Genomic DNA, 27,306 nt, shown 5'->3' on the forward strand with positions numbered 1-27,306 from the left:
ATAGGGAGAATTATGGGGGGGGGGGGGCAATATATTGGTAAATGGAATTGGAGGGTCACAATTTACTTTGACTCATTGTATTACCTAACTTTGCATTACTTAAAATTATCAATGTGGTGGCAGCAAGAGTGGGTGGGGTGGGGGTTCGAGTCCTTTCCACTGATTCTGATTGTGTCCCTTTGCATCTTTGACCAGAACACGTTTACATGTTTGAGAGAGAGAGAGAGAGAGAGAGAGAGAGAGAGAGAGAGAGAGAGAGAGAGAGAGAGAGAGAGAGAGAGAGAGAGAGAGAGAGAGAGAGAGAGAGGGAGGGAGGGAGGGAGGGAGGGAGGGTGGGAGGGGGGGGAGGGAGGGAGGGAGGGAGGGAGGGAGAGAGAGAGAGAGAGAGAGAGAGAGAGAGAGAGAGAGAGAGAGAGAGAGAGAGAGAGAGAGAGAGAGAGAGAGAGAGAGAGAGAGAGAGAAATATTAGTATATTGTTAACACTGTTAGTAATTAAACCAACCAAGGGTCGATCAGAGAGATCTCTTCATGGAAAAGTTTTGCTCTGCTTCTTTCCATCAAAACTTATCAGTAAAGATCTCTCTCATCAATCTCAAACTTATATGATACAAAAATACAGAGAAACACAACATGTCAGTTCATTTCAATTTATTACAGTGAATCATTAATTACATAAATTAACATCTCTGTTAGCTTATTATATAATTACTGCAAGTTACTAAAGAGACATGAAACTTGCTGTCAGTTTATAAGAATAAGTTTTGAAAAATGAAATTCTTCTTTTTTGTTTAAATGAAACGAAAATGCTCTCATTCCAGTATTAACATATATTTGCATAAACTGATCAATTTGGCACATAATTTATCTTACATTATGCATATATCACACTATTTTAGAAAAATAAAGTTCATGTTTGTTTCTATTACAAATTTGCAAAAGTATAAATTAAAAGTATTTGGTGATAATATTTACATATCTTAAATATTATAACTGAGTTGTGAATATTAGTGTTCATGCAACAATGTTTCAAATTATGTCATGATTGATCTGTGACTGCATACATTCAAACTTGGTCAATCTCTCTTCTGGTCAGAGTTTAGAGTGTAACCACTATGATAAATATACATTCAATTACCAGAAATACTATTTGAGACTAGTTTTTCAAGATACTAGTAGATTTACTTTAACGAACAAGACCAGTCAGACCTATTTCTGCTTTAATTATACTTGTACTGATTACTGCTATCAACTTAAACCTGTCAGGCTTATTTCTGCCTTAAGTATACTTGTACTGATTACTGCTATCAACTTAAAGGAAATGTCTGGTCAGACTTATTTCACATACACTTGTATTAATTACTGCTATAACTTAGATATGATTTTGGGTGGGAAATTAATACCTACATCACTTACTCAACTTTGAAATATATTTTGCAGAAACGGCTTACTACACTTGATATATGTTTGGTTATTTTTGTGATTTCTTGTAAGGGTCAATGGGAATACCTCTTGTGACGACATCGCAAATACCTTAATCTCTTTGTCTTAGCAAATATCAGTGACAGTGTCAAGACAAACAGATTAGGGTATGCCTGATGTCATTACCACAGTTTTTCCATAGAGACCCATGCAGGAAATACCTGAAATGGCTGAACACAAGTCAAGTGTAGCAGGGCTTCTTTACAAGATTCCAAAGTTTTACCAATCTTATCACCCAAAATCATGTATTGATCACAGTAATCAATACACTTGTACTAAAGGAGAAGAAAGCCTGATTGGACTTTTCCTTTATCAAACTATGTCATATACAATTCAGTGAAACTAGTACAGTGGTTTATACTCAGTATAAAATAACAAATTCTCCACTTAAGTCAGCCTACACAGAATCATCAAAATTGCCATTGGCAATGCAACTATAAATTGTGTTTGAAATTATCTACCTTTTTTCTATTGTTAAGTGCTTATTCTATATGGTAAAATGGGAGAATAGTATTTATACAAGTAATAATTTCATTCCCACACTAAAATATGCACTCATTTCCATTCTAACATAAATACCCACAGACATGAATATATATATCATTTCAAAACATGTGAAATGATATATGAAACTGTGCAAAGTTGTATGAAACTGGAAATGCTTAAATATGTTTTTAACCTATAATACAGCAACAAAATAATTTAACACTATTTTTAAAGTTGTAAGACAATGCTAAGGTGCCATACCTAATATTTACAAGTTACAATTACATATTAAGTTTTTACAAAAAATCAAATATACCTATGGAATTTAAAAAAAAAATCAAATATATTATAGTAATAAAACTTGTCCAATTTCATCATAAAATACAGAGCTCTAGTCTACATATTATTCATGTTTATATGATCAGGCTAATTACTTATATGAGATTTTCATTTTTTAAATATTGAGTTCTAACATCAGTAATAAACTTTTACTAGTAAAACATAGAATCAACATCCAAATTGCGCAATAGAGTTGAAATCACATCAATGAAACAATGAACTTGATTTGCTAATCTTCCTACATACTTATTAACATAGGTACTCTATTAACCAATCAGCAACTAGCTACAGTGAATTTCAAAATACCATGCAGCTTTTCTATTTGATACAACCACGCAGAAACCAATAAGAAACTGGACATGCTACACTTTAAGATAGCAAGATTGAATGAGAACAGTTTCTTGCTACATTTTGTGTAAGTGAAATGAACTACACATGCCACTATACAGACATCAAATGAACACATGTGGAGTTGCAATGTTTATTTCATTTAGACATGCAATCTTGCTAATGAAGTGTAGCATATGAAATATCTTGAAATTGACAGTATTATGTGGTTTCATTATTATACAGGCCAACAATCAGTTATATAGCTAACATATTACATATTTCACAAATGTGGTTTCATTATTATACAGGCCAATAATCAGTTATATAGCTAATATATTACATATTTCACAATCTCTTAAAATGAGTTATATCTTTAAATTCATTGAATTTTACATTGTATAGTGTATAGGATGTTAACCTTTCAAACAAAATACATTTTTAATAGTTTGAAATTTATGTAGACTTTCTAGAAACTAACAGGGTTAACATTTGTTATTGCACAAATAGAATAACTTGTATTGAAATCATAAAAACTACTACACATTTAAGATAAAATAATTCCATTGTGACTTTAGTAATAAATTTATATAAATGTAGTTTTATCACTTCACTGCTTAACACATGAATGGAAACTTTAGAAAGTGGTAATAATAAATAATATGAATTTATAATGTGTCTTTCCTCCTGAGAGCTCAATAGCTCACAATTATTACCCCTGGTACAGATTAATTGCAGCACAACAGCCCTTTATACTTCCTCAACTCCCTTGGGAGAATACAATCTATTGCAGCCTCAATAAGTGCATAGGATAAAGCATTCACATTGCAACCGCTATCCTACCAGGTCCCCAAATATATAGCTGGGTTGATTGAGGCACAAGCTTGGTTCAAATCTTGCCTAAGGACTTTAGCCATTCAGGAACAAATGGCAGCGATGAAGCTCGAGCCTTCAACCTGCATATTCCAAGCCGGCCACACTAACCACTCACCCGTCATGACTCCAAAAAGAACTAAGTTATGACTAATTACAGTTACTGAGTTAGTCTGAAATATCCAGTCATTTGTCCACTTACATAACCACTCACTATCCACTTATTACATAATTGGATATTATTTCCCATTATTTTTCTTCCTTCAGCCAAGGAAAATATGAGTGACCTCAGGGGCCTTGTCACTATGAGTCGCTACATGAGTAGTGACAAATGAGTATTTTCCAGTTGAATGAAGAGAAATACTGGGGAATAATATAATTATACCTCCTCAAACAGAACTTGTGAAAAATCAGGAAAGAAAATGATAATTCTGAATGTTTTGACTCATATGTTGAGCACTGCAGAACCAGTGACATAGACATGGGTTGTTGTGATGTAGAACGACCAGGGTATATAATCCATATTTTCTGTTCAAGGACACTAACTTGGCTTGTGCATAGTATAAGTGGAAATAATGACTGGATATTCCAGGCTATAGTTACAGTTAGTTTTAAATTACATATGTTATCATTTACAACTTAGGCATAGTCAGGGATGTACAGTTTGTTTATATGTCCATTACACAATGTATCCCACTTTAAATATTTGAGAGTATTATCTCTGCAGAATTCTAATACCAGAGGAGAATATGACAAATGAGAAGAATATAACAAATGACCACTTTTGAAGTCACAGAGGTCAGAAACTAAATAGCTATATAGTGTTTTCCTTAGTAAGGTATCAAATGCTTTCATAATGGAGAAAGTATAGACTTGAGTTTGGTGATTAGTTTGATACCATTTGTAAGTTTTAAAAGGCCAATTCCTTTGTATAGGAAAGTTTTGGAATGGTATTTTGCTACTTTTCAAACATTGCTGAATTAAAAGCCAATTCACCAAGAGTCCTGATGGAGAACACCACATTGGATCAATTTACCCATGATGCCTATACTCAGACCATGGTACATGGAATTTTATCGCTATGTTTTGTACTCTGTGTATGTGTATGTCCCAATTGATTTCAGTTCACATTTGAAAAATTGCCAATTTTCATCATGTGGTGCTTTCTGTCATAAATACACTAGTTGCTTCCTGTTTTTCATCCTTGCCATCAACAGCGCCCTCACCAGCTGGGATATCATTTTTACTTTGTTCATCTGAATCTTTTCTGAGGAAATCATCAATCAAATTGGCTGTCTTGTATACTTCATCTTGCTTTGCATCAGCTTCTGTCTCAGGTGGTGGAATATTTACATTTTCATCCAAATTAAATTTCACTTTAGTTTTTCTTTCACTCTGCTCTTCTTCGACCTCTGCATTTTCCTTTTCGATGTCTAACTTATCCTGCTTTTCCTCTGTTGTGTCATCATCTTTGGAGGCTGATTGGTTGCCATCATTTTTCACACCTGTCTGGTTGTCATCTGGAGTTTCTGATTGGTTACTCTCTTTTGTACCAGATGAACTTTCAACTGTTTCCCCTGGTTTCTCCTCTCTTGAAGCCGATTGGCTATCATCTTTCTTATTGTCCTTTGTGTCTGTCTCTGTCTCCGGTTGTTGTTGTTGGTCAGTTTTATTCACACCATCTTTGTCACCACCATCCTTATCCAGTGTTTGGTCTTTACTCTGACTAGATTGGTCATCTTGGACTACCTTTGCATTATCCTCTTCAGATTGTTGGTTGACTGGGCCATCATTTTCTTCCGCACTGTGCACTTGTGATTGTTCGGTAGGGATTTCACAGCCTTGTGGTTCAGGTCGTTCAGTTTGTTGTATTTTTTGTCTTGCTTTTCTACCACCAGATCCAGGTCTTTGTGATAATGGAGGTGTTGGTGGTTTCCCATTGGCTGACCCAGGTCTACTTGGCACTTTCCCATTGGTTGATCCTGGTCGTGCCTTACTAGTAGGAGGTCTTGGTTGATGTTCTGTGCCATTACCATTGTCATTATTAACTTTATCGCCAGTTGGAATCTTTACAGATGGAGATGGTGACCTCTGACCTTTCTCAGGACTGGGGCTTCTGCTCTCTCGTGGTGATTTCTTAAGTCCTGAATCCACCTTCAACTTAGATTCAGTGGCTTTCTCAATTCTCTCTCGAGCTAGTTTAGGAATAATATTCTGTAAGGTTGGATCACTCCAGGCATCTTTTGCCTGTTTGACTTCCTCTGCCAATTTCTTTCGATTTTCTTCTTTTCGTTTGTGTTTTATCCACTCATCATAAGACATTTTAGACATTGGGTTAGGTTTTCTTTTAGGTTGGAATCTGGACAGAGATGGTTGGTTGTTCTGAGTTGCAGATTTTGGTCTACCTGGTCTTGTATAGACATAGTCATTGTTACTTGCCAGAGTTCCATCAGGATCTCGTACAGTTTTATTCCTACTTGCTAAACCAGTAAGCACAGGATGGACTTTATTTTTGCCTTTCTTTTTAGGCTTCTTTGTAGTATTATTTGAATTGTCTTCCTTTTTCTGATTTTTGTCACTTTCTTCCTTCTTCTCATCGTCTACTTTCTTGTTCTCAGCTGCTTTATCTTTTTCCTCACTTCCGTCCTCACTGGGTTTTGTCTTAGATTTGAATGTTTTCCTTTTCTTCATTTTCATTGCTTCCTTTTCTTTTGCTTTAAGTTCTGCAAGTCGTTTGTCTCGTTCAATTCTTTCCTGTTCCTTCAGCGCTTCCTGATATTCTCTTCTCTTCTTTTCTTCTCTCCGAACAAGCAAAGTGTCTTTGGATTTCTTCCGCAACCACTTGTCATATAATTCCTCAGCTTCCACAACTCTTTCAATTTTCTTCTCTGTTTCACTCTGCTCTACTTTTTTCTTTTCACGTTCTTCCTTTCTATGTTCTTTCTTTTGCTTTCTCAGCATTGCATTCTTTTTCCGCAACCACTTCAAAAGTTCAGGATTGTTACTTTTCCCTAAATGATTCTCGGTGAGTTTGATTTCTCTTGGTGATCGTGATGACAGTGATGATCTTGGAGAAACCTGTGGTGACAGTGATATCGGAGGAGGTGGAACCTTATTCTTCCTTTTGAATTTTTGTCTTTGTAACTTAACAACTCTCCTGTTGCTTTGGTCAAGGGTAGGGTCATATGTCTGTAGACCAAACCTTGTGGTTGGTAAATGCAACATGGACAAAAGAGTTGTTGCTTGCCTGACTTCATCACTAGCTTGATCTGCTCTGGACTTCTGTGTATAGCCTGGATAAGTATACATAATTTTCCGCCTCGGAGATGAATACTTCAGAATTCCCTTCCTTTGTCTTGAGTTGCCAAGTGAATCAAAGTCTCTTGACATTCCATCAACTATTCCTGAGAATGACACTCTCTTATCACCATGAGAGCCTGGGTCATCCCAATCGGAGCCATCATCTGATTGGCTGTCAACTGATGAAGAAAAACTGCTACTGGCTCGATGCCGAGAAGGTTCTGGATATGTTCTCAGCAAGACTGCTTCTTCAACATCATCTATGTCTTCAAAATCGTCATCAGAATAACCTGTTTTCTCAACTTGAGGTGCACTTCGATGGCTTCCTGTAGCAGTCATTGGTCTTGTAGGATCCTCTCTATATCTTCTACTGCTTCTTGCAGATTTCGCTCGTCTCTGTCTCAATCTTCCACCATAATCATCATCACTCGGAAATCGATGTGCTTCTGTTCTCTGCATCTCAGCACTTCTCTGTTGGACTTCAAAAAATTGTTGTTGTAGTAATGCCTGACTCTGAACGTACTGATTTAACAGAAGGTCTTGCAATTCTTGATACCTTTGACTGAGTATTCTGTCTGAATGTCTAGGAGGGGATAAACCTATCCTAGATCTGCGATTCTGGTCACTGTCTTCGTCATCAAGAAGAGTTTTCAATAGGTCCATTTTCTTTCGTTTTGAGTGCGATCTTGACATTCTGAAAGAGATGATAGATAATAAGCCACATTTAATAAATAATAAACAGCTTCTGAAATTGCAGGTAAAATATTTTTTTAATGCAAAAATATTAATTGAAATCAATTAGATGGCACTATACTTTTAACATCTCACGTTTTTTTTCTACGAATTACACAAACACAATACAGATACTGATATTGTGCATACATATGAAATGTTACATTTTATCTTACTGTGAACAAAAATAAACAATCAACAGTTCTGTGTTCTGTGTTCACAGTGAGATAAAATGTTCCATTTCATATGCTTGCACAAGATCAGTGTCTGTATTTTGTTTTTAGTAATTTATAACAAAAAAATGTAGTACGAGAAAAATATTGTGATGTGTAATTGAAACTCTATAGTCCTTCTGGGTTGGTACTATCTGATACAAATTTTAAAATGCACATGATAAATACTATTCCACATAGGAGAACTGTTTAAACGCAAACACATTTAGAAAACCACAAGCAAACAACACATTTTGTCACAAAAATTTCATTATATCACAACTTTGACTTCATTTTATGTTAACTGAGACACTATACAAGTATCATGATGTTATTAATTAAGTTAAATTATTTCATTCATTTAAGTTTAGTTTATTATGTAACCATGTTGTAATTCAAAAACTTCTGTTTTATGAGATTCATTTCATTCCTAAATTTCAAGATGTGCTCTTTCAGTGACATTATGTTATCACATTGTTCAAAAAGATAATCAGTTACTAAACTATTACATTATTATGCAAATTTGTTATATGAATAGGGGAGTGATTTATAATATTTTATGATTACGTTGGTTATTTTTATGTTGTCTTAGGTAGTCTTTCTCTACCAAACATTTCATTTCATTGTTACTTGCTGACTATAGCCACGCATTCAACAAAGGTAACCCCAACAAATGAACCACATAAATCAACATCATGAAGATACCATCAGAGCTGAAGGAGGGCGTAGCCTGAAATGTCACATGAATGAAGACTGGCATAGGCAGGAGTATTGGTCGTGTCAGACCTTTGATTTTAATACATGTGTACTACTATTCAAGGGTACCATCATACATAACCATAGTCAGACCTCATTGCATCTAACTGACCTAAACCACCCATTTGTCAAATGTCACCCAAACAAAAGAACTAAATAAATCTTGAAGACATCAGATCTGAAGAAGGGCACAGCTCGCCCAAAATGTCAAATGACTGGAACAACAGTATGGATTGTGTCAGATCTTTGATTTTTGTAATCTATCAAATATTGTTGTCATAAGTGTGCCCTCTAATGATAGCCAAATTTTGTTGTTGTGGGTTAGTATGATAAAAACTGGCAATTCTTGTGAGTCACTACAGAGTAAGAGATATACTGGAACACCAAATTTTGCTGCGTCACTAGAAATTGTGTGCATCAGTTGTGTGTCAAATTGGCTATCATCTTATGTTTTGTTTATTTTAGAAGGGTTCCCCCCCCCAGTCCCTTATAAAGTAGTGAGTTTCACCCCATGATTTCTAGAAAATGATAAAAAATAATAATTAAACATGTCAGTCTTTTTTTAATTGTTAATCAAATTTTCAACAATTCCACATGTGTCGTCATTTTCTGAGCAGAACAGTGAATAAAGCTCCCAACATGAAATCCTCAAATTAATAAAGAACTGACACTGCCATGAATTTATGATAATTGTATGTTTCTCAAAATAAATTCTATCACTCTGCCATATGATATTATTAAACCTACGAGAGGATTCCAATCCCAATCCTTGTGACTAGGGGCTTGCCTTGTCGTTTGAAAACCTAACTACTCAACATTGGATTTCCTATTTTAATACTTATACAACTTGCTCAAGTTGACAGATTTTTCCATTCTTTTAAATATTTGACTAAATAAAAAAAATTGAAAACACAATTCTGTGTGTGTGTGTGTGTGTGTGTGTGTGTGTGTGTGTGTGTGTGTGTGAGAGAACAGTTCATGAATGTGAAAATTCAGTTGAGACCAACATTTTCCTCCAGAAAATGAAAAGTGGATGGACTGCACTGATTTCAGTTTAAGCAATGACTAACTGATGATTAATTTCTACATATTGTAACTAATAGACTACATAATGTTTGAACTTGATATTATAAAAAATTTATTCTGACTGACTGGATTTGAATCTTGATCTACATGTATTCAATCCAATATACACATAAGTATGATGCTACAGACATACATCTGTATTGTTGAAAATGATGTTTGTCATTTGAGTGGACTTAAAAATGTCATTGGAGTACACTCCCTATCAAAGAGAAAATGTCATTTGAGTGGACACCCTATCAAAGTAAAAATAAACAGTAGGATGACAGATGAAATATCATAAGTACATTTATGGATAAAACTAAACATAGTTAATACATTATAATTACAAAATAAATAGTCGTTGAATAAAGCAGAATCACCACAGGACAAAGACTATGGTAATAATATCCCCTTTCCAATCATGGAATTGTTTGATTCAATGTAATGCATGGTTTCCCATTGATTACCTAGACCTTACCTTCTTTCATTCTATTTGTGAACTAAGCTGCTTTTATTGATATTGCTTTTTCTACGCAAATTGCAATATTGACAGAACAATTACAGAATCCATTTTCTCATACTTGTCATGCCAGGATTGTGTGGATTAATGTATAAGATACAAAATAATTGGACAATGGATATTCCCACAAGATCTATGTGCGCAATATTCTGCTGATTCCTACAATAATTTGGTGGTCGTTATTATCCCAGCACTCTCATATTTTTTCAACAAATGTTTTAAATTTTTGAGTCTTTTTTAGTATCAAAGCAATTGTGACACAAATTGGCCTGAAAGAGCTCCAGGTGTTGTTTCCACTTATATAATGCTCTTTAGAATTACATTTCGTTTTTTTCACTATCAGTATTTTAGAATACCTATTTGTTTCAATCTACAATAGTATACAGGTATGCGGTACATAATTCAAAATTTCCGATGCTATCCATCAATAAAGTACAGGTGTTGAATTAATTCCTGATATAAAATTTGACACCATTGTTATATTGTCAAAAACATTCAATACATATGCATAGTCAATATACATGTCATGGTAATATAAATTTAATGCCAGTCACTATGTCCACCATGGAATTAGCAAACACGACAGCTCTACATTATAAAATTTCCATTGGAAATAATTAACTTCTATTCACACCATCATATATATTTTGTACCAGGCCACAGTATTCTTATATTTACAGCATTCTTAGAGAGACTGTGGTCAGATTAATTTGTAGTGAAAACCATGAAAAAATTGTTCTCTACAAAATATAATTTTACAGAAACATGACTCCTGTATTAAATGGAATGATTTTGACACTTTATTAAACGTTCCTTTAAATAAAATTATTATTAAGTGTGGTTTATTCTCTAAATAAACGCTGGATAAGCTGGAAACTTGCACACTGAATGAATTATATTCTTTTTACAGAAATCATAGGATATATATTATATACAAAGGCTACATATATATATATATATATATTAGAATTACATTATGTTATTACAGTATATATTATATCCTAATATAACTTCTACAGAAAATATCTTACATAATGCATTAAGCTTCGCGAAACAACATGTTGATATCTTAGATCCGGGTATATCCTAATATATATATATATATATATATATATATATATATATATATATATATATATATATATATATATATATATATATATATATATCAGGATATATTTAATATATACAAATGCTACATATATACATACATAAACCAAACCATCTTCGATGAATATTAAAAATATCATTAGATTAAGGCAGAACAAAGTGTAGCTGAAACCTGAGGGAGCCAACAATTTTCTTCCACGAATAACCAAAATTATTTCTCACATCAGAAAGTTTTAATTGAATGCAGGATCGCACGGCGTTGAATTAAGACTCAACTGAAATATAGGGCTTCCTTTCAGGATATTAAATAAGTAATTTAAAATTACTCAATACTGGTAATACAAGTGAACGCCACAATTCAATTATCCTGACAGGAAGTGTCAACACTGTCGACTAATGATTTCTTATTCCTTTGCTAACAACTCGGCTGTCATATTCTTGACGGGGCTGTCGGTGACAGTAATGTGTATGAACAAACACAAGTGGCAGACGACAGCGAAATGGAGTCCACATTCCGTGTTACTCGAATGTCAACACTTTAGAAATAAATTTTATATCTATCAATATTTCTAACTCCTTACACTGTATGCACAAGACGCTAAACGTTCTTGAGAAATAGTTGTTTTTATAAAGGCGATGAAAATCCCTGATAAATATGCGAAGTGATTCTTTCATGCATATTTGAAATGGAACATCGAAGGTCTTTGGTTTGTTTCGCAGTACAGTCTAGTCACTCCCAGCTTACCTTGTTCATGATATCTGTTGTCGAGCGTCTTCTAGATATTCTACCAGTGCTTGCCTCTAAATTCCAGTTCCGCGTTCGTCTTTCAAGTGTGAACTGATTATATCAGTAGTTGAGATTATAACGGTAAAATAAACTAAGAATTTAGACAGGAAAATGCACTATTGAACAACATAATCGAACCCTTGTCACCATAACACGGGATATCCGCAACGGGAAACTATACAATGGTCAACAACAAATTTGCATAGTAATCAGCTGTTGAAGGTGGTAATAGTACTCCCGATAGCGTTTGAAAAATTGATAATAGAGCTGTTTTTGAGAGCGTTATAGTATTTGAATTATCAATACCAAAACTTTAAATCATTAAAAAACATTATGAAGTATTTACAAAGCAAATAATTCATCAGAAGTCTTCTTTTATTCTAAGTAACCTCCCAGAGGGAAACAAATGGAAGAGCGAGATATTAGGTTTGTATTCTTTGTAGGCCATTTGCGTTACCAGGCATTATCTAGACCAAACCACTTTTATGTAGACTTGTTTTTGTAAATTCGAGGGACCCGTCGCGGTAACAGTTCTTGTTATATCAGTGTCATATCGATAAGGACAAAGTTGACCACAAAGTTATACTATTTTTCAGTATCCAAGATTATCTTTCTGAAAATTGAGCCACGTTCATCAAAATTTACGGAGGGCAAACATTGTTATTTTAAATATGAGCCCATGAAATAATGGTATCGCCAGACAAGCGTGTATAGAAACCGTAGCGATAATCGCTCTGTAATGGCTAGGGTATTGGCCAAACTATTCTGGAGACCGTACTGAAATATGACCATTTAGGGATGAATGGAACTGTTTTTTGACAATCAAGAAACGCAATAAGGTAAGGAATAAGTTAATGATGATTTCAACTGGTAGGTTTTTTGTATCAAGAGACGAGAGATTACAGAAATTAAGAGTTGAACGATCGCGACGACAAGAGGTATGTGCAACAGGAAGCATTGAATAACAAACACTGTCGCTGCAGACTACACGATTATTTTCAATGCGACATCTATTAACAACTTATCATGTCTGTAGTATTTCTAACCAAATTTTTTTGCGGCTAATATGTATAAGATCAAGGTGGTACCAAAAAATTACTGTACATTTTCGTAAGCAGTCATGGAAGCAACAAGTACTGACCACGGGAAAGTTATTCTGACCTTGAAGCGTACATAATGTAGGTAGAGCATCTTGTCTTGGTGTACACTGTTAATATCTCAAGAAGCTCTCTACTTTCTACTTTATGTGGAGAGCTTCTTAAGGTGGTACATTAACGCCACCAAGATATGTCTCTGGGTTAGGTTTTTGTAAATGTAATCTGGATCCACCTTGTTTGTCATACAGTGTTTAAACACTTTGCAAATAAGCTTACTGTTGTGTTCCTTGTCGATTCAAAGGCCAATAAATAGATCTTACTATTGTATTGTCAATTTGTGTTATGTTACGTTATGTTATGTTATATTATATTATATTATAGTATATTATATTATGTTACATTACATTACATTATATTATATATTATATTATATATTATATTATTTTATATTATATTATATTAGTATACGATTTGGATATGAAATGTATGTGTTTTAATATGCCTATAAATGACAGTTTAATTTTGTGAAGTTAACTCATCCGACATCACTATGCATCCAAGAAACGTTCAGTAAATAAGTATTCAATGAAATTTGGTGACACAGAAATGTTTGATAGATAGATGTGTGTTCTGGGTATCTGTATACCGGTCTTAAAAATTTGTCATATACACTCCTTTAGTGACTTCATTGTTACAAATAGATGTAGTGAATGAGTAGCAAGGCATGTCAACATCAATAAATCTTTCAATCTATGCATAAATTGTCCTATTTGAAGCTTCACATTAATATAAATCATCTTACAATTTGTTTGATACATTTCTTGGCTTCATTTTTTCCAGAGACAACAAAATGGCCTTTAGTCCATCACCCGTAAAATCCAGGACCTACTTTGAAGGTCAAAGAATCCCTATGACACGCCATGAACGGGAAAACCTTTACGCCGATAAACCAACCAAGTACAGTGCATTTTCACCAAGACCAATCCATAAATTAACAGAAAAGAAACCACCAAAGTCCTGGACAAGTATTGCGATGAATCACAAGCTACGTACAAGTGTGCCTGAGTCAACTAGCGTGCAGACTTCAGAACCTTACAAACTTTGGTTACATGCTGGACAGAGAGATGCACCTTTCCCACCAAGATGGGATCCACAGTATGATAGTAATGTATGGAGAAATTTTGGGATGTCAAGGGGTGTAAAGTTTGACACGTCAGGTAAAGATATCACTGAATTAATAGCATCTATGTATCCGATACAAGTACCCGCACATTCAGAAGTTGGGGACAATAATTATGCAAAATACCTTGCTGAAGTGCCTCTCATTCACGATGGCAAACGGCGTAATATCGCAATATCCAAATCAGAGTTGAATCTGCAAGAATTCCAGAAGCTGAAAGTTCGAAGTGAAGTACGAGTACCACCAGTAACTGAACAAGGTGAAATCCGACCACCATCCAAGTTCAAGCGCTACGAGCATCGTTTTGTACCAACACCTGAAACGACAACAGAACATCTTCGTCAGATGACGCAAACAGAGAGAGACATTGAGAGGAATGTCTTAGGAACAAGACAGAAGTTACATTACCCAAGAATCTGGAAATTAACCTTTAAAACTAATAATCCTGAATATGGCAAAGTGAAACATGAAATAGATGAACGAAAACGAGGTCTAAAAATAAAAAAACCTCAAATCATCTTACCTCAGCCCATGAGATAATTCCTAGTAGACAATTAACAGTTTTCTTCAACAGGGTTACTTTTCCCCGTCCACAAGACAATATCACTCAACCTCTCCAACTTTACCTATCAATGAGGGAAAATTATGTACAATTTTTCATAACACAAGAACATAAACTTACACAACTCTATGTATATTGTGTTCGAAAGAAGATGGTCTCATTACCAGGCATTTGAGCTGACTTGCTGAATTCCACTTGCTGAAGACACATTTGAAGACAAGCTTTGACTACACCCTCAATTGTGCCAGAGGCATAATCAAAGTACCACAGTAGTCCAGAGGATTGGCATCTGAGATTTGAAAGAGCAGTGCTTACGGCAAGGAATTAATGAAAGGAAACAAAGATTGTCAACTTATGTGTACATTGAACGTGTACAGTAGAATCAATTAAGGAATTTCTAAGACAAAATTACAGTATTGTTGAAACCAATCATAGAACCCGGAGTACCTGCTCTGAGATCTTTAAATCAATTAAGTATTAATTTACCAAAAGAGTCACCATGCTGAGTACACGTACATATTCTGCTCTAGACTGAAAGATTCATCATGCACTCCTTTGAAGGGCCAGTCTGGATTAGGACTGACAAGTTAGTCCAGAACAAAAGAATAATCCTTTGTAATCCTTAATGGCTACAGTGATAATGGGAGAACCTGGGATTGAAACCTTGGACTTTAATCACTTGTTACAAACTTTAGTTAACTGAAGCACCATACCAAGTAAAATAATGAGCTTTTTCACTGTATTTCAGCCCATGTTAAATAAATGAGATGAGCTCCTCAGTCAGTAATGACATTTGGTATACTCACAAAAAGAAACATTGCATTCATTATGCAATACAAAGTACAGTATAGAAGTGCTGTACAATTGTGCAAATGTACACACACATCTGTCTTTGATTGTTGAAAGCTGAGCCATCTGTCACTTGCTGAGTAGCTCCTCTAACCATAGACCCTCCACCAATGCTGGTGGAGGGTCTATGCTCTAACGAAGAATACAGGTTCTTCAGTGTAGGGTACACGTAAAGATTATTCTGCGTGGGCACTCCTTGAATCAATCAATCACTACATTTAACAAGCAGTGTGGTGGGCGTTAAACATACCAGATTGAAATGTCAGTTAACTTGATATAACTATGTGATGGGTCAATCAATTGTAACAAAATCTAACTGTCAATATGCTTGGTACAACAATCGGATTGGCTCAGTCAGTTCCAACAAAATTTGTCACAGGACAGAAATTTATTAACTGATTACATTCAGTCATGTTTTAAGTGAGTGGTTAAAAAGGAATGCCAACAATAACTAATCTTTCAGTCTACAGTCCAGGGTTCTCACTATAAATTCAATCAAGCTGATCCAAATGCACTCCTAAAAACAAATAGACTCTTTCAATACAGACATACATACAGCATTTGTAATTTTTAAAGGCAAAATGTATTTTGTGTGTTTGTACCTTGTACCTTTAATCTGTCCAAAACCTCTGCAGGCATGTAGATGTAATGTGCATTTGTAGTTCAGGGTCCAGAGTCCCCCACTACATTATACAGTAGTGGGTTTCACCCTATGTCTTGAGAACAAAAGGGGTTGTTTACATAACAATACATTCCTTTGTTACTTTATCATAATTTTTTGGGTGTGGGGGTCAGGGTAGTCGGGGAGGTGTGGGAAGATGTGCTGTACATAGTATGTTGCAAATATTTACTCAATCTGAAGTCTTCATCATAAAAAGGAAAAGTTCCATCCATACTTATTTGACAGTCTGCTGCTAACAATGAAAAAGGACTTTAATTCGTGAAAGACAATCAATACATTGTCTAAATAATTAAAATTTGTGTTATACTGTTAGAGATGAAAACTGAAAATTGATACACGTAGGTGTATTTCAGAATTATAAATATTAAATTTCTCATGGATATAGTTTTTACCTCAACTAGTTTGCCTTGTGAAAAGTTAGAGGGATCAAATTTATTAGAGTACATGTAACCATGGCAACTGTTGTCAATCATTTATTTGACAATCATATCAGATGACAATCTGTTCAGTGAATTGAAAAATATGGAAAACAAAATTTGATATATTTTGATTAGTTTATCAATTAAGAAATCAATGTTTTTTAATTATTTTTTTTTAAGAAGTAACAAAACAGTTAACTGAATCACAATTGTTCTTCAAATTATTCTTTAAGCTCAGAAGTGTTGTATTAAAATCTTTGAGACATATTGACTGTGTTTTGAAATATCAGCTAACACATTCATTTCAGTTTTCTTAGTGTTCAAAAATGGTGAGATGAAATGCATCTTGGGTAGTGTAACTCATGACTTAAGATTTAAGACAGTGTGTAAACTGCCGGCAAGCCTGCATTATTTGTATATGACTAATCTGTCAGGTGTAAAGGGCAATGCAATGGTCAGTGTATGTTTAATTGTTACACTCCTTACACAGGGTGATCAAATGTTGTAGAAAGTCAAGTTTATTCCAGGAAGATGGAGAAAGGTGAAAATATTCCAATACACAGCACTACGATTCAACACATACTTGTAGATCTAGCTTCATTGCCGTCGTGTCGCTCAATCCCCTTTTCCACAGATACATGTAAAAGGGTTTCTTTAAATCATGTGTACAAATTAGTTGTGTATTTAAGTTAGATGTCCTGTTAAATTCTTGGTTATCCTGCAACTTTTGGGTATCCCATAATTTGTGGGTATCCCACATGTACACATTTTATAAATATGAATCATTTAGAAATGATATAATTGTTTTGTCTTGGGACTGAGTGCTATCAATCATTTACAGGAAATCCAATTGAATTTAAACTTACCATATCACATAAGGTACAAGTCATTTGAGTTGATAGAAACAAATTGATTAGATATAAAATGTACAGTTATGTATTTCTGTGCTGTTTTGATAGGCATAGAACAATGGCAAATGAGTGACAATCAGCCAGATTTAGTATAACATTTACTGGCCAATAATGTTTAGTGGTGAACTAGTTACACGAAAGTAGTCCATTCCCCACTTTAATGTTACAGTAGTGTTTCATGAAAAAAAGTACAATCACATATAAAACATATCTATGTATGAATCTGTTAAGTCATTGGTTTTTGGTTAATTTTTCTATGTTACATTGTATATTGTGTAGAGAGCCTGTAAATACTTTACCATGTTGGTAACTCCATGGTGCAACTCAAAAATAATGGTATGTTGTGTTTGTATAGTGATATACAGTGTACAAATGTATATTGTGTTTAGAGTTAGTAATTAATGCAATACACATATTTGAAAATTTCCATCACGTTTGAAGTTGGTGTATTAATGCAACTTTATTTTTAACAATGAACTTTACTATGCTAATATTTTTTTGTATTATTATTTCTGATGCATATATATGTCATTATCTGTGAATCAATCACAAATAACAGATTTCTGACATACACGTTTTCATTTTTTGAGACTTTACACTCTTGTGTACAGCATTATTTTTTTTTAAACAAATAAAATTGAAATTAAATTACCGTTAGCCGTGTCGTTCTTAGTCTAAGATACATGTCTTGCCATCCCAAGGATCTCTCCAGTCTCATGCCTATCAGCTACCAATTCACATAAAGATGTGGTAGCATAATGGTCTGATGCTTAAGAGTTTCCAGTTGGAATCTACAGGGTTGTGCTTGATTATGCATGGCCGAGGATCCTCCAGTCAGGGTAAATGTCACTGGAGAGTCGAACACGTCATCTTATTTTGGGTACTTGGGAACTCATAAGCTACACTTGTAAAATATGTATGATTCAAAATAAATAGGCTTCATATGGCCTTACTTTCCAAGATATTTTAGATAATTTTGAAGTGAAAAATTATTTCCTCAATAAATATGGAGAGTTCCTCAAAATATGGCATAACACATTCAGCATTGATAAAAGTAACCAGTCACATATTGTTGCCCGTTCCGGGGTCAAGTCAATCCCCAAGCTGCGCCAGGCCCAAATCAAATGCAACTTGGGGTAACTTTAATAGGGTGCCTTGAGGCTCCAGGGGTTTCATAATTGAGGAACCTCAGGTTGCATTTTTGAGCCTTTCTGTTACCATGTTTCTCAATGGCAAAACTCCTTGGGCAAAATCTGAACCATGATTTTTCCTCAGTCAACCCTGCTGTATAATTTGGGACCTGGTAGGATAGATATTGCAATGTGAACAGTGGATTGCATGCTCCCTAGGGAGTTGAAGTACAAAGGGTTGTTGTGTCAGTCACTATTGGTCCATCCCATGGGTAATAATTGTGTAAAGCACTTTGAGCATAGTATGGGAAAGCGCTATGTATAAACTAACTTTACTTAACCATGGGCGTCCCCTTCCGGTTATGACGGTAAAATACCAACAATTTACAAAGCGGCTTGCTCTGTGAAGATATGTACAAAAATAATTTTTTAATAATTAATATATCAATTTAGAACGAAGTGCTTTGCTTATCTTAAAACATCTATCCAAACTCGGTGCATCCTTTGCAATTAAAAAAGTTGGAAACTTTGCCCTCTTTTCATACACTTTAGAGGCCACATGGATGAGAATTTGGTATTTATTTTAGATTTTTAATTTATAAATGATTTTATCATGGTGTCCTTCTTGAAAAAGCAATGTGAAACAACACATGCCAAATCCTTGTTTGTAACTCAATAAATCACAAAACACATAAATGTGTAAAATCTTTGTTATTATATGCACATTAACAAACTTTATTACGCATTTTTAGCCCTTTGCAATTTATTGAGTTACAAACACAGACTTAGTCTATGTTGTGTCACATTCATTTTTCAACTAGAAAGTCATGATAAAATTGTTTTGTAAAATAAAAATCCAAAATAAATACCCTATCCTAATCAATATGGCCACTACAACTTAATTCTCATTGAATTTAAAGCTGAGAGATTGTAAAATACACGAACATGTGGACTGTGTAACTCAGATATATTTTTACTGAAATTCTACAGCTTCCAAACAAAGAAATGAATTGTTTACTACTGAACGACACAACATATAATCATACAGTCAAAATCATTCTGTCATAGAAAGAAATTTACTCAGTTTTCATCAAATTGACAATGAAGGTATATTTATTGCCATCTCAATGAGAATACACAACTAGAATCTACACCATGCAGAGTATCAGTACTTAATACAAAACAGGAAAATTGGCACATCCACACATAAAATATTATATTTACCAAATAGAATATTTTGAAAAGTTAAAATAAATGCTTGAAGCTAGTAAAATAAAACAAAGAATACTGGACTGTTTTCTTATATTTATCCTCTGGGTACTTGCTCTGCATGCCATGAGGTTCATAACATAAAAATTCATAGATTCCTTTTTTTTTTTTTATAGAGCACAACTTTGTAAATAACCAATTAACAGTACTTGGTAGTTTAAAACAGCCAATCACAGACCTTTTACTTTTTAAAACAAATCCCTTTATTGGTTTATAATCTTCATGTGACTAGGTCACTTCACAGCATTAATAAAATCCCTTTGATAAGCAATAAAATTGTAAATAACAGCTGACGAAAAGTATGAGGACTAAGTTTGGGGAAGCCTGCAATCAATAAATGCAGGTACCACCAAATAGCTTAACAAAGACCTTAAACTTTTATGCAAATAATAATTAAATTCGAACATCTTTCAGATAAATACAACATCTATGATACGCGTTTCTTATTCCCTGTTTTAAACAAACTAGTATCAACTGATCAAATTTCATAATTCACAAGTTTACAACAATTGTCATGGTCCAATATTTCTTTTTTGATTTGATAAAACTATTTTGGTATGCATGTCACATTTCCAACATCTTCCTTTACATAGTGTGACAGTTTAATTTACCAGAACCCTTTTGATATGTCAGTGACAGCATAGCACACTTGAGGTATTTGCACGCGTGCTTGTGGTGTTCTCTGTGACTCTGCATTCAAAATGAGTAAAAACGCCTAAGAAAACACTGCAAGCACAAATGAAAACAGCCTTGTGTATATACCTACACGGGCACTCATGCATCATGGGCTTATGTTATCACTACACATGTTTATCCAAAACAAAACATTTCATATAACTATAATTTATCGTGATTAGAATGTATGATTTCACATATGTGGGTTAACTGCACACTCATTTACATACAATTAAAATGCTTTCATTCAGTGTTGCACTGCAGTGGATGTACACACAGGCACTCATGCAAGAAACTTGTAATAATATACTAAAAGTACTGATAGAATCTTGATGTTGAAGATTACGATAATTTAGTATGTTGGAAAGCTACTAAAAATGACAAGAGCAAATTTAAATAACTATACCACAACCTAAACACTAGATAAGTATGGTGACCCAGGGATGTCAATAAGGGCCGGTAGTCAGGAAACAATTGTCCATTTTGCAAATTTCTTGCCAGCTACTTTTCAGGTATTTGCCACTATATATCCGTTATTGGGCAGATTCATGGGTCTGCCTTGTATGTTTCATTGCCTGCTTGCTTTTCCAATGTTACCTGCTGACTTTCAAATCAGGTACGTCCCCAGATAGTATAATGTGTTTAATCAATTCATAAGCTAATTAGAAATCTAAAGTTACAATTCTATAATTATATCAATAGTACACATAACATAGAATTCAAATGTACATTGTCTCAAAAAACTATAATACCTCTTAAATGACCTAATAATATTCAGTGTGCACTATAATATATTGTGTACTAATATATTATGTACATAATAATATACTGTGCACACATATATTATGGACGTATAATATATTGTGTACTAATATGGACGTATAATATATTGTGTACTAATATATCATGTACATGATAATATATTGTGTACACATATATTATGTACGTATAATATATTGTGTACTAATATATCATGTACATGATAATATATTGTGTACACATATATTATGTACGTATAATATATTGTGTACTAATATATCATGTACATGATAACAGATTGTGTACGCATATATAATGTACGTATAATATAATGTGTATGCATATATTATTATTATGTATATATAATATATTGTGTACTAATATATTATGTACATAATAATATATTGTGTGCGTATATGTTATGTATGTATAACATTGTGTACTAATATATTATGTACATAGTAATATGTTGTGTACTAATATATTATATACATAATAATATATTGTGTACGCATATATTATGTACGTATAATATATTGTGTACTAATATATTATGTACATAGTAATATGTTGTGTACTAATATATTATATACATAATAATATATTGTGTATGCATATATTATGTACATATAATATATTGTGTACTAATATATTATGTGGATAGTAATATATTGTGTATCAATATATTAGGTACATATTGATACAATATGTTCAAAAAAATATACATTTTAAATAAATTCAGATAACCTAAGAAATCTACTTATCAATGCTACGGTGTATAAAAAAGTCGGTGGTCACATTTTCCTAAATGGCGCAAAGTCTGATTAACCAGTACTGTGGCATATCTTAAATTTAATTACAGCATACAAACACTCACTTAATAATACCCCTCAGTAAGTAAGAATTAAATACATGCTTGAAAATGCTTGTGTGTTTTGCAATATATTTCCTAAAATATTGTAATAAGTGAATTAATATGTATATTATCAAACTAGTAAAGGCTGAGCTTCTAATATATTGCAACATATGTATTACATTCCAAGACTATTTCAGATTTCAAAAACTAAATGAATATATATAACACTGTCGTGTTTATTTAACGCTTCACTGGCTTAAACTGGAATATTATATCTTATTCTTTGACAACCATAATACGATCACTGAAAATTGCGAAATACCAATAATTAAAAACATTGTATGTTAATTAGGGGTCGATTGCATCCAGAAGTTGTACAGCAACTGGTTGAAATTGAGAGTGCTGATCAATTTAGGTGCGGACCCATAAATGATTTTGATTGAATACCATATTTAATATGTGTAAGGCTACACAAGTACCTTTACTCACTGGTGATTCAATATTATCCAGGCGGTAAGATATTAAGACATTATATCTTAACAAAAAAGGTTCCAAAATATGTTCCTTTTACAGGTAGTGCAACTTCAAATCCTGGATAAAATTAATTGCAACCTTGATATCTTTTAAAAGCATCGGAAATGGATAGAACAATTATCAAATATTCTTTACTCCCACTCACAATACATTTACCAAAATATTTCAATTCTTTGTATCTTTTTTGCAGTTTTTGTGTACATCTAGAAACATTTAAACTAATAGTTCTTCTCAGTGGTTTAAGTTTCTTATTTGAGAACTGAATCATCGGTGTTCACTGAATATATTGTTTATCCTATTTGCAGCTATTTTCAAAGGAGATTTTACATGCAGGCACCCTAAGTTTGGTAAAATGTGGGTTAGAACTCTTCTCTTTGTGGTCTGAGTTACAACTTGGATGCCGATTACATTACTGCACATGAAGCAGTCAAAAAACAACAAATAAATATACTTCATGAACATCACACAACTCTTAAAATCAGTCGAGGTTTACAAATTTATGCAGCATGAATACAAATATGATTATAATTTTGGATAATTTAATAACAAAGAAGGGTAATGAAAAATGTGACCCAGTAATATTTTTTTTGTGAACTTGTTATATGAATGCAAATATAATATACAAAACTGAAAATTTAAATGCAAGAACCGTTTCCTTCAGATTCTTCTTCGAGTTCTACACAGACTATTTCATTTCCTTAAACATGTCTAGAATTCCTTCAAACATTCATATTGACTGGATGTGCTGGAACGCATGTGTAAAATTTCTCTCCAATTATAACATTGTAACGCTATAAAAATCACTGGATTATGAGAAATACAAAGTTAACTTTTTTTTGACATTTATTTATCATTAGTTAAACTTATTTATTAGATATATTTCATTCCATAACAGATATTAAAAGGTGTCAGAAAAATTGATCCAATGGTGACAATGAATGCATGTACTGGTAATTTCATTATCACTGATAAAAGTTGATTATCAGAACTCTGATTATCTGAGGTATTTGGTCATCTTAGCTGCAACACACTAAAACAAGACATCATTTAAATACAACTAGCACAATAACACCAGAGTGCATTTTAATACTTGTACAAAGCGAGCTTTATGCAAAGACAAATGAGATAACTGATACAAAGACAACAGTGGGTGCCTCTGATGGAGATAACGACATGATGCTTTTATCAGTTTTACGTGATGCATGTTTTTGTTGTGTCTGTTAAAATTATTACAGGGATGCATGGTATCTGCAATATTGTCCTTGCTTATTAAATAACCCTCTTCAAGAGATAAACACATATAACAATTGTATCCATTCTGATTTTTGTTCCTGCACAGCTTACTTTCTTTAATGTATTGGATCCGGGATCACCCGTCACATTGTATGTCTTTGTATGGAACTTGTCTCATTCCTGACTGCCACGGCCTAGCAAGTGCACTGGTGTTATTTCTCGAGTTGTAAGTTTGTATACTAAATAGGCCATTAATATGAAACTCAGTCAACTAAGGCAATGGATAAGTTTTCTCATTGTTATTCTGTATTCCAAAAACTAATGGCACTACAATCTCAGGTGTCTTCTTGTACTGTCCAATGTTTTTTTTATCACATCAACAGAAAAATATGCTGTATCTTGCAAGAATTTCCATAATCTGACAGATTAAGGTTAAATTAACTATCTATAACCGTGAAAGTGGCCATATGGATGAGAATTCTGGTATTTATTTTGGACTTTTATTTGATAAAACAGCTTCACTATGTTTTTCTACTTGGAAAAATAATGTGAAATAACATATACCAAGTCTATATTCACATCTCAATAAACGGCAAAACATTAAACAATGTGTAAAATGTTTGTTATTGTACGTACAATAACAAACATTTTACACTTTTTGCATCTCTTTGCAATATATTGAGTTATGAACATGGACTTGGTATATGTTATTTCACATTATTTTTCAAGTAGAAAAACATAGTGAAGCTGTTTTATCAAATAAAAATCCAAAATAAATACATAATTCTCATCCATATGGCCACTTTAACATGTTCATCCATAAGTATTTCTTATATAACATATTACATCTGTGATAATCAACTATACAACGTTTTTGATCTGGTGACAGAACAAGTCATGATCATAGTACCAGACGAGAGGCTACTTTCTCTTTTATAAAACATTAATCTGGATATACTCATAAAAAATTTGACTATAAACTTCCTGTTTTAAAATTCAACAAATCTATTTTATTTATAAAATTCAAGACATTTTGATCTTGATTGAGATTATAGTTTGTATTATCAAAACAGACCTCATTATTAGGTTTCTATGGCAACAACAGATAAGTATATCTTAGGAGTACTTTGATGGGTATAGGTTGTTATATCCCTGAGTTTGCTGAATTGTTCCCTGATGTGTATCAGTCTTCATTCTTTTATACTGTATAGTGTAAAGTTGGTAATAGTTATCTGTAAACGTTAGCACTGTGTGGTGACCAGGTTATAATTGAATGATAAAGTCAGTAGAAATTTCTAAATGCCTGATGTCTTGATTACATGACGAGCTGACTGGTTACTCTAGTTTGGCAGTGAAAATTGGCTTCAGTTATTAAAAGAATGTGTACATTATACTTGGACGTGTAACTCAGTTTGGGCGAACAGTTGTTAAACAACATGATGATGATGATGATGATGATGATGATGATGATGATGATGGAGGTGGTGATGGTGATGACAATGATGGTTGTTGAGGTGACAGTTGTTGTAGTGATAAAGATGGTGTTGATGATGATGGCAACAGTGATGGTGGTGGTGATGATTATGATGATGATGAAATGATAATGATGATGGAATTATGGTGGTGGTGATGATAGTGGTGATGGTGGTGATGTAGATGATGACAACAATAATGGTGGTTGTGACGATTACTATGACGATGGTGATGGATAAGACTGTGGTTGTGGTGGTGATGATGATGATGGTGATGATGATAATGTTGAAATTTATGACTGCAATGCTAATGATGATGATCGATATAGAAATTTTCAACTCTCTTTACAATGATTTGTTAGTTTGTTATATATTTTGTGAAGTGTTTCTATTAAACAGTTAAAGATACTGAATGGCCTTATAACATTTCCTGAATTCAACATATTTTGTTTCATGAAAGTCAAGGCACTCCTGGAAAGATACCATAACACTATACTATGCTTAGTATTAGTATCTAATAATGCCTTATTTGTATAGTGGAATTTGGGGTTGGCGTGGTGTTTCACCGATGGGACGGACATCACATTTTGTACATGAACACACAACCTTTTCAACTCCAGGTAAAAAGGGAAGTACCACACACACATACCTAATCAAAGAAACAGGTTATAATTCGCATTGCTTTCTTCTACAAAGGACTAGAAAGATTCTTCTGCTGAAATAATTACACATCAACTTAATGACTTTTAATGGCTTCAATTGCTGACTTTTGTACTGAAATATGGCATAGTCTGCCTCGACATCCCAACTATGCGTGGTCCCTCTAGAATAGTTTATTTTGGGTTTGGATTCGAGTGTAAAAATGTTGCATCCTATCAATGAAATGCCACACAACCCTTGTTTCTCCTGTACATTATATGTCATTTGATTTTGATGGGTATTCAATAAATAATTTAGACACGTTTCAATAAACTAGATGTAAACATATCAAGGACTACTTTGTGGTCTAGAAATGGGTAACTTGTACAAATATATTATAATCTACACCGCAGAAAGTTAAGCTTAAAAATAGAATTGGTGATTTATATTAACAACTAATTATATATACATATAGGATTGGTATGACTGTGAGGATTAACTTTTAAGTTGATGTTTGGTGAGTTGGGGGGGGGGGGGCTGTTGTGAGTGGATCTTGAAAGAGTAGTACACACAATGATTATGTTATTTTTTTGGAGGAATGAGTAAATATTAAATTATGAAGGTTTGTAGCCACTCTAATGTTTATGGACAACTACTTATTGTAAAAAGATAGCAAAATACATTCTTACTCTACAATATACAAGAACATTAAAGAACATCAATGAAAATACAACCTTAATGACATGCATAAACACTATTAAAATGACACTTATATCAGGTGATTCTGTCTGTCCAATGACAGTCTTTCTGGTCATGTGATACATGGCCAATAACAATGTCTGTCATGGGTCACATGACACACAACATCCATGACTATTTGTCATACCATAATTTTTATATATACATTTCAATTTCAGACTTTGCAAGCAGACAACCTTACATAGTTCAAGCTCAATCTAAAAATCACCTGCAATACCCTGTTTTGTGATGCAATGATAGGAGCTGCCTTTCCTTTTATTGCAAGTGTACTCTAATAGCCTCATCATTCATGGT

At 33.5% G+C, this 27,306-nt stretch overlaps 2 protein-coding genes across 2 annotated transcripts; one reads left to right on the forward strand and one right to left on the reverse strand.

Annotated features, from left to right (window-relative positions):
- Positions 1-690: 690 nt before the first annotated feature.
- On the reverse strand, positions 691-12,144 carry LOC144448236 (uncharacterized). The gene is made up of 2 exons (XM_078138395.1): positions 11,945-12,144; positions 691-7,498 (listed from the first exon to the last, which is right to left on the reverse strand). The coding sequence occupies exon 2, from the start codon at positions 7,495-7,497 to the stop codon at positions 4,657-4,659; it is 2,841 nt and encodes a 946-aa protein (XP_077994521.1). The 5' UTR covers position 7,498; positions 11,945-12,144; the 3' UTR covers positions 691-4,656.
- Positions 12,145-12,712: 568 nt separating this feature from the next.
- Positions 12,713-18,271, forward strand: LOC144448435 (testis-expressed protein 52-like). Its single transcript, XM_078138684.1, has 2 exons — positions 12,713-12,825; positions 13,924-18,271. Exon 2 carries the CDS (start codon positions 13,934-13,936, stop codon positions 14,801-14,803), a length of 870 nt encoding a protein of 289 aa, XP_077994810.1. The 5' UTR covers positions 12,713-12,825; positions 13,924-13,933; the 3' UTR covers positions 14,804-18,271.
- Positions 18,272-27,306: the final 9,035 nt, after the last annotated feature.

This window comes from Glandiceps talaboti, chromosome 17, assembly GCF_964340395.1.
Source record: "Glandiceps talaboti chromosome 17, keGlaTala1.1, whole genome shotgun sequence".
Classification (NCBI taxonomy): Eukaryota; Metazoa; Hemichordata; class Enteropneusta; family Spengelidae; genus Glandiceps; species Glandiceps talaboti.